This window comes from Bison bison, unplaced genomic scaffold (assembly GCF_000754665.1).
Source record: "Bison bison bison isolate TAMUID 2011002044 unplaced genomic scaffold, Bison_UMD1.0 scf7180017864143, whole genome shotgun sequence".
Classification (NCBI taxonomy): Eukaryota; Metazoa; Chordata; class Mammalia; order Artiodactyla; family Bovidae; genus Bison; species Bison bison.
In genome coordinates this window covers 6665976-6675500 of record NW_011494715.1, presented here as the reverse complement: position 1 = coordinate 6675500, position 9525 = coordinate 6665976, and the positions used below count along the sequence as shown (strand labels likewise).

The following is a 9525-nucleotide window of genomic DNA, read 5'->3' as shown; positions in this document are numbered from 1 at the left end:
ATGGCTGGATGGCATCACTGACTCGATGGACGTGAGTCTGAGTGAACTCCGGGAGTTGGTGATGGACAGGGAGGCCTGGCGTGCTGTGATTCATGGAGTCGCAAGGAGTCAGACACGACTGAGCGACTGAACTGAACTGAATAATTGTATAAATCAGGGAGCTACTGTTTAATAGATATAGACTTTCAGTTTTACTGCTGTAGACTGGATGGTGGTGAGGGTTGAACAACAGTATGAAGCTCCTTAATCCCAGTAAACTGTACAGTTAAAAATGGTTAAAATGATGTTTATCTCATGTATTATTACAGTGCGCCAAAGTACCAAAATGGCTTACACCAAACAGAAAACATTTTTCACAACAGCTTCCTAGGTAAGCAGCTTTAAGATTGGCTACTTCATGATTCAACAGCATCAAAAAGGACCCAGGTTGTCTTCAGCTGCCCACTCTGCCAGCCTCCACCCACCTGCTTCATCCTTAGGCAACTCCCTCATAAGCTACCTGCCCCAGCCAGAAATTTCTTTCTAACAGACTCACAGATACAGAGAACACCCTAGTGGTCACCACTGGGGAGAGGCAAAGTAGGGGTAGGGAACTAAGAGGCACAAAGCACCACGTATGGAATAAATAAGCCAAAAGGATATATTGTATAGCACAGGGCATATAGGCAATATTTTATCATAACTGTAAATGGAGTACGGTTTAAGAATTTTGAGTCACTCTGTTGTACGTGTGCAACTAGTATTATCAACTATACTTCAATTAAGAAAAAAGGAAAATGAATTTCTTTCCAAAAGAACATTCATGAAAAGAGACCATCTAAGAGCAAGAAAGGCTTCCAGAACCATCACATATCACTCAGCATCCCCACTTGAATGTCTTAACAGCCGTTTCACCTGCAGCACGGCCAAAGCCAAGCTCCTGGTGTCCTCCCCACCGCTTCTCCCAGCATCTTTCAGTCTCACTAACTGGCAATTCATTCTTTCTCCAAATCTATCCTTATTCAGCCAAAAACCTTAGAGTCATCTTAGGCCCCTCTCTTCACATCCATCAGCAGATTCTTCTAACTCTCCCTTTTAAGTATTTCAAGATTCCAGCCACTCTTCACCACTATGATTCTGCTTTGAGGCACCTCCATCTCCTACCTGGATTGTTGCAATAGCTTCTTAACTGGTCTCCCTGTTTCTGCCCTTGGTTGTGTGTATGCGTGCTTAGTCGCTCAGTTCGGTTCAGTTCAGTCGTTCAGTCGTGTCCAACTCTCTGCGGCCCCATGGGCTGTAGCCCACCAGGCTTCTCTGTCCATGGAATTTCCCAGGAAAGAATACTAGAGTGGGTTGCCATTTCCTCCTCCAGGGGATCTTTGCGACCCAGGGATTGAACCCTGGTCTCCTGCATTGCAGGAGATTGTTTTACTATCTGAGCCACCAGGGAAGCCGCCCCCTGCCCTTGGTTACTTACTTACTGAACAATACGTGCAGGCATTGCTCCGGGTACTAGCAATTCTGCAGGCAAAACCCTGCCCTCCTGGAACTTTCCTTCTGTTCTCAAAATAGCATTCAGAGCCATCTCTTTCAAAGGTAAGTCAGTCATGTCACTTTTCTGATCAGAATCCTTAATTTATGCTACAGTCTGTGCTTTGCAGCTGAAGTGAGGAAAAGCTCGTTTTAGTCTTAGGGGGCCTCTGCCAAACGCTGTCATGTCACAGAGCAAAGTTCAGTTTGAATGCAAACTTTAAAGTGGAAGAAAGGATGACAAAAGTCATTTCTAGCATGTTTGTGTGTTTCTAGAATTCTAGAAATAGAAAGCTCTGTGTTGATGACTTCAGAGACATTTCTGTGATACACTGATCCCTCTGGTAATGGTTTCTTAGCCACCTACCTCTCATCCTTTTTCCTTATTTTGTTGAATTCTTTATATAAACAGAGCTGTCAAAACTTATGGAACATCTATTAAATGGATATACACCCTCATGGGATTTTTTTTTAATTGAACTATAATGTATGTACATGAATAAAGTACAGTGTTTTCAGTATACCATGTAATTTGTGTGTATGTGTAAGTTCCCATGTATTAAATAACTTCTAACCCAGATCAAGATACACCATTTTCAGCATTCCAGAACACTCCCTTCTTCCATCTGTCAATCCTTATTGTCTTCCAAATATAACCAGTATTCTGACCTTTATCACCATAAAATTAGTCTTGTCTGTTTCTGAACTTTTCATTGATGGACTCATATATCTAGTTTCTTTTGTGCAAAATTAGATCTGCGAGATTCGTCCATGGTGTTGGAGGTAGCTCTAGTTCCTGCTTTCCTGTTGCCGTATTAGTATTCCATTGTGTGAACATCCTGTACTCTATCCATTCTACTATTGATCGATATTTGGATTATTTCCTGTTTTGGATGTTATGAGTATCCTGTCTTTTGTTGGCTATAAGCATTTGTTCCTCTTTTCACTCTGGGAATGTGATTGCTGGGACATAGGACCTGCTTACAGATACAGAACTTCAGGAGATAATGCAAACACTAAAGTGGTTATACCCTCTGAGGGGGACTTCCCAGGTGGCGCTAGTGGTAAAAAACCCGACTGCCAGTGTAGGAGACATAAGAGACTTGAGTTCGATCCCTGGGTCAGGAAGATCCCCTGGAGGAGGGCATGGCAACCCACTCCAGTATTCTCACCTGGAGAATCCCATGGACAGAGGAGCCTGGCGGGCCATGGCCCATGGGATTACAGAGTTGGACAGGACTGAAGTGACTTAGCACGCACGCACCTACCCTCTGAGAGGTATGAGATGTCTTCCTGGATCCAGTGGGTCTGAGCAGCCTGACCCATTATTTGTTCATGCTTCTGTCTTCCCCCAGCTCTACCCCAAACCACAGTGTTGAACAGAAATGATGATTAGAACACAAAGACAAGGTGAAATTGTACAAGACACAATATTAGTAATCCTGGGAAATTCTCCAGTGACCTCTTACCACAGGACAATTCTGTTGTTACCTCCATCACATCAATTCAGTTCGGTTTTCATAATACTTGAAAGATTTTGAAAAGGGATGGGAAACAAAACACGATGGGAAGGCTGTTCCTAAATAGCAAATGTTTGGGCTAAAGAATGAGGTTAGACTGGAGAGGGCTAGCAGTGGCCTGATTTCACACACAATATTGATCACTAGGAATACAAAGTGATGAACAAGATACATAGAGCTTCCACCACAGGGGGAGGTCAACCAGCATCACAGTGGTGAGAGCTGTGGGGCAAAGCACTGAAAAGAAGAATGCCAGTGTCTTCCTTTACGTTACACAGAGTAAGACCACAACACTACTGACAGCAGAAGTAGTGTTTCCCACACATCATGTGATTCCGTGGTACCAGCTTGGTGGCCTACAGTTAACTCAGTTCTCACACTAGCTCTCTGGAGATGGTGTCAGACCCCACAGGTTACATGTTCGGTCCCCAAGACCACCCCCACTTTGGATGCAAATCGCAAATCTAGGTTGTCAGTGTGCCTCTGACCAACCAGTTCCAGATCAGAGGATCCCACGCCCCTCCCCAGGGTTTAATTCATTTGCTAGAGGGCACAGCATGGGCCAAGCCTGGAAGATAGGTAAAGAGCCAGACATACAGGGAACTTAAAACTTCCCCAAGGCTGAAGCATAGTGTTTCCAGGGAGAATGAAGCTAGAAAAACCATCAGCTATCAGATCATTAGAAGTTTTAAAATACTAACAGCAGCCAGTGTTTCAGAAGAAACAACTCTTTCCAGACTCTTGGACTTAAGCACATCTCAAGGACCATCTCATTTACTATTCACCATCCTTAAGACACAGGTACATTATTACAGATGATAAAATGTAGGTTCAGGGAAATTAAATAATTGGCCAAAGCCACAGCCCTTAAAACGACAGGTCTAGGCCTTAAACCCATGTCTAACTGATCAAAAGCCCATACTCTTAACCACTCATATAGATAATTGGAGAAGGAAATGGCAACCCACACCAGTATTCTTGCCCAGAGAATCCCGTGGACAGAGGAGCCCGGTGCGCTGCCGTCTGTGGGGTCGCACAGAGTCGGACACGACTGAAGCAACTTAGCAGCATATAGATAATACCGCATAAACCACACTTTATCCTCCTGGGAGCTCAGCTTCTTATATGTGTTCGTGTTTTATTAGAGAGATACCATTTACAATAATTTCCTCAAATGGAAGTAATATATAGATTCCTTTTCAAGAAGAAAAAGTTTACAGACCTTTAGTAGTTGACTTAAATCAGCTAATGTTCCTTAAAACGTAGGCAAATAAAAAGTCAGCGTAAGTTCCTGGTGCTTAAATTGCTTGTATATCAAAATAAATACACCAAATTAATACCCCCAAAAACCTATAAAACAAGGTGCAAATTAAGTACCACTAATTTAACGTCACTGACATTGTTTTGCAGAAATGGTTGCTCTGGAGGAGTGGCACTGACACTTCTCTGGGTCAGGGCATCGAGGCTGCAGAGACCCCACGTCCCACACCTGTCCTCTTGTTCAGCCTCCCAGGAAACCATGACACTGTCTGGCTTCACTCGGAGTGTGGAGATCGCACACTTTAGGTCCACCACTCGCCATTCACCTGTAACATCTAAAGCCGTGCTGCGTGGTCCCCACAGGGTTGTAAACCCATCAGCTCTGAAATACAGTTTCTATGCTTTAATGCAACTTGAGTTCAGAATTTATAACAGTTCCAGACTTACTAAAATGAGATTCAATCTGGAATGGACTTTGGTCTGTGAGTGAGTGGGAGGCTGAAGGAGGACAACTCAGAGGGACTCATGTGCTGGCTGTTGAGCTACTAAGGTTACACTTAGGCTTCCCAGGTGGTAGCAGTTGTAAAGAACCCGCCTAACAATGCCGGAGACATGAGAGATGCGGGTTCGATCCCTAAGTCAGGAAGATCCCCTGGAGGAGGAAATGGCAGCCCCCTCCAGTATTCTTGCCTGGAGAAACCCATGGACAGAGGAGCCTGGTGGGCTATAGTCCATGGGGTCACAGACATGACTGAGTGACTTAGCACACACACAAAGTTAAGCTTAATAGAGACTCTGACTTCTGTTTTTTCTGCTTCTTCACAGGGGTCGGCACCAGGAATTATTACAGAAAGATTGGCTACAGATTGCAAGGTCCATACATGGTAAAGACGCTAGAATAACACCACACCAGTCCACCTGGAGGCATCTCCTCCCTGGCAGGAAACCGATCCAGGATGTCTTGAAAACTCAGCACAGAGGCTGAGCAAAGCAAATGGACCTCCCTGAGCCCCTGGCAGGAGGCTCCCCCTCACCCTGGAGCCTGGAAACCTTGCTCAGGGCTGGGTCGGGCTTCTGCTGACCAAGCCCATGGAGCCTGGACACTCAGACCCCCCCACACCACCCGCTCCTGCATGTTCTCAAGATGTCACCAGTTTTCAAGGCTTAACTCCTATATCTAGTTTCTTGGTTTTGCATGAGACTTGCAAGTGACCTAACCGTCATGACTCAGGCAAAGAGACAAAAAGCAAGTTAATCAACTCATTTGGACACCACGATTCATGAACTAAAACTGGCTATGTCACTTAAAGAGTAAACTTAGGGGTAGGTTATTTATGTAGAGTATAGACAAAGAGTTGTGTCGGGATCATGTGAAAGCTGTCAGACGTTGATCTCTGTCCTGTTGCTATAATACGTACGCGTTCCAGCACTAGTTTAAAAACTGAGCTTTCGTTTTAATGGCAGTCATTGTGGTTCCTGTGCTGCTGTTTGAAATATCTGTGATGGGGAGAGAACAGGTGAGGGTTCAAGCTTGAAACCAGCCTTTCTCAGTTCACTGGCTGCCATCTACAAAGGGCCATTACAGACATCCATTTATTTCAGGATTTTGATTGCCCGTACTTCTCACACTTGACAACTGCTAAACACCGTGGGCAGCACTTTCACCCAGAGAAGCATTTGGCGTCCCTGTTGGTCTGTCCTGAGCAGGCAGTCTGCCGCACACACGTCTGAGCATCAAGACACAAAGACACAGCCATTCTTCCCTGCATTTTAATTCTTTCAGTTTTAAATGGAGAAAAGGCAGAGTTAAACTCATATATGAAAGTTTAAAAAAATACTGGAAACAGGTCCAAATCTAAAAATAGGAGAAAGATTGGCTTTTTCAAAGCGTCATCTAGGACTGCCTCTCTGTGACTTCCAGGTAAGCTATTAAGGAGACTCAGCCTGGAGAGGGTCTGTTCTTAAGAGCATGGCTTAACCTGCATCCCTGGGATTCAGTGGCATTTTACAAAAAGTTAGAGTAAAGGGAGTTGATTCCTCTAAATGTTTGAAAAATAAAATCTTCAACACACAAGGAAGAATCATATAAGGCTTTTTCTCTCCTCTCCCTGTAAACACGGTGACATTTGCCATGAGTTTACAGGCTTGGGTTTCTTGTCTCCGGCACTGTCCATTTCCTCCTGGGTGCTGTTTGCCATCTTGTTAAAATGCCACCAGGCAAATGGCATTGGCTCCCTTGTCAACTCGCTGCGGAACCGCAGAGGCTTTTCATGAGTGCCGTTTAGGGAATTCAGCTACTTCTCAGTTTTGAGCCAAACTGAGGACACTAGCCCCAGAGACAGCCTCTCAGATAACTGAGAAACTACCTAGAGAAGGATTGTTTTCAGTGCGGTCTTTAGAAGTAACAGATCAGCACGTGCACAGCCAGTCAGTATGGCCTGGACACCTGGGAAAGGAGTCTTATCATTGAAGGAGGACCTGCATGAGCATCACAGGAAGGGGGGCACTTAATCATTATTTTTAATGTGGACACTCTTTACTTCCAATCAGTGTGTCCTTTTCTTTACTAATTAAAGCAGACCTACAATGGATGTCAGATAGGTCACAAATAAGCTGCTCTAGTTAGCATGAAATTCAAGTTCACTCACATTTAAGCAGAATGACTTCCCCTGACCTCCAAAGACTGTTCTTGGCATCTCTGGTGCCTGGCCATTCTAGGGATGTGTGGTCTTGGTCGAATGGACTGCCTCATAAGGAACAGCAGCTAGGCGCCTTGCCTTCAGCCTCAGCATGAAGCCTATAAAGCTGCAGTTTGTGTGTCTGATCTGTACTGAGCAGCTCCTTAGCAATTGGTTTGAGTTTTTGTTAAATCACTTGGGGAGTTTTTTTACTTTTTTAAATCAAGCCCTTATCAAAAACAGACTGAAATCTATTTGCATTAAAAATGAGATTTTAAAAATTCATTATTGCAAAGTAAAAGAGCCTGGTAGAACTCACTGTTTCTCAGATTTGGGAATGAATGTGGATTCCTTTTAAAGGAATAAATTCCTACTGGCCCAGAAGAATCCTGAGAAGTACAACTTAAAAGCCAAAACTTGTTCTATGAAGGCATCTTTCAAATTACAGCTTTTCATTTCCAGAGATTTTTATGGTATTTTTTAAGGTTATCATCTAATTAAAAATGAAATTTGGGGAATTCCCTGTTGGCCCAGTAGTTAGGACTCCAAACTTTCACTGACATGGGCCTGGGTTCAATCCCTGGTCAGAGAATTAAGACCCCGATAAGGCATGTGGTATGGCAAAAAAAAAAAAAAAAAGCCATTTTGTTCATAAAGAACTTAGACCCCTAACCTGATAAAACAGCTCAAGATCTAGGTTCTGAAAACCTGGGCTCCTCTATTAACTCTGAAGCTGTGAGCAAGTCCCCTCCTATTTTTGAGCTGCCCTCCCCTCATTTGTAATGAGAGAACTGCCCACCCGTCAGAATGAACGCAATGTTCTTATGTGATCACATTTGATAAGATGCTGCATAAACCACAACATTCTCTGTATAAACCATCCTCACTCCAGTGAAGTGGCTTCTCAATGGGTGTGTGACCTCGAGCAAGAAAACTGCCCCTCAGCAAGTTTCCTGTCTGTAACATGGATCTGATAACAGTTTCTCCCTCGTGCAGTAGCTGTCAAGAATAAATGAGCTCACATGTGTCTTATTTCTTTGATCAAGGCCTGTGGGACATAAAACACACTACAAGTACCGGCTATTATAGCCAATATCTCACAAGTGCAGTATCCTGCCTTTTTTTTTTTTTTGGTATTTACCTATTTAATTACTCATTTGGCTGTACCAGGTCTTATTTGCAGCATGCAAAATCTTTAGTTGCAGTGTGCAAACTCTTAGTTGTAACATGTGGAATGTAGTTCCCTGATCAGTCAAACCTGGATCCCCTGCATTGGGTGTGCAGAATCTTAGCCACTGGACCACCAGGGAAGTCTATCTGGCCCATTCTAACATGAGAGTTTCTTACCTGCTGGCAGTAGAACCTGATTTTTTTTTTTTGCTAGAATCTCTCAATTTTGCTAGAGGCCAGTGTCAGAAGAATAGCATCACCGGGCTCTGAGGCCTTCTATCTGAGGATGTTCTGACTGGTCCTCTCTCGTTCATGTTAAGTCCAGGGTTACAAGTTGTCAACTCCATGCTTTGAGGGACAAGAAGCTAGCTGAGACTTTGCAACAGCAAAAAAGCATTTTCACGTATCCCTGTGATTCTGGGGGCTTCCTGGAAAGCTGTCCAGGATCAGCGTGGACTGTGGTCTCTCCTGTGTGTGCACAGGTAGCCATGTCCACTTAGGGAGCCCCTGAGGGAGTCTGGCCACCTTTGGGGCCAGGGAGGACGAGCAGGGCCACCTGTGTGCGTCAGCATGTGTACCAGCTGTACCTCTGTGTCTCATCCTGTGATGGCTGTCCCCAAAACGTGAGCTTATGGACCTTTGAAAGAAACTGATTTTAACATAGACAAATAACATGTGTAACAGGGAGCTTCCTTGTGACTCAGTGGTAAAGAATCCATCTGCCAATACAGGAGACGAAGGTTCAATCCCTTGGGTCGGGAAGATCCCCTGGAGAAGGAAATGGCAACCCACTCCAGTATTCCTGCCTGGAGAGTCCCATGGACAGAAGAGCCTGGCGGGATCCCAAAGAGTTGGACACGACTTAGTGACCAAATAACAATAAGCCTGTAACAAGGGGAAAAAAACTACTTTTTTATGTCTAAATTACAGCTTTATCTCCTCCCTGTCACTTGACAAGCCTAGAACACCCTTCTGTCCACCTGGAAAACTCCTCCAAGTGGAGTAACTGCCATCTGAGCCCCGCCATGTGCTGCTTTGCTATCTAGGTCACCTTCAAGGTCAATACTCATCTCCCTCCTTTAATAAATGAGGACACGGGCTGGTATCTGCCTCACTGGGCCTGAAGTTCCAGAGCCACCACCTTGCCCAGTGCCATCAGCACCAGCCCTGAGTGTCCACAGATCGTGTATACGGCCACATGCACGGTGCCCACGGAGCAGCCCAGCACCGCAACCCAGAGCTCAGTTACTAAGTGGATTTAGGAGATCCAAACCCGAGGCACCCACTTGGCCTTTCTCACTCCACCCCATGTTTCCCTTTTTAGGGGGGAAGATGTTTCCAGTCAGCTTATGTTTAAAGAGAACGCTAACAAGTATCGAGCACCCAGT

At 44.7% G+C, this 9525-nt stretch overlaps 1 protein-coding gene across 1 annotated transcript in view; it reads left to right on the top strand.

The window, feature by feature from the left end:
- Nucleotides 1-6363, top strand: part of ELP3 (elongator acetyltransferase complex subunit 3) — a 120485-nt gene extending 114122 nt beyond the window's left edge. Inside the window, exon 15 of the mRNA XM_010840293.1 lies at nt 5115-6363. Coding sequence (XP_010838595.1) covers nt 5115-5191 — 77 coding nt within the window. The 3' untranslated portion in view covers nt 5192-6363. The remainder of the gene's footprint in view (nt 1-5114) is intronic.
- Nucleotides 6364-9525: the final 3162 nt, after the last annotated feature.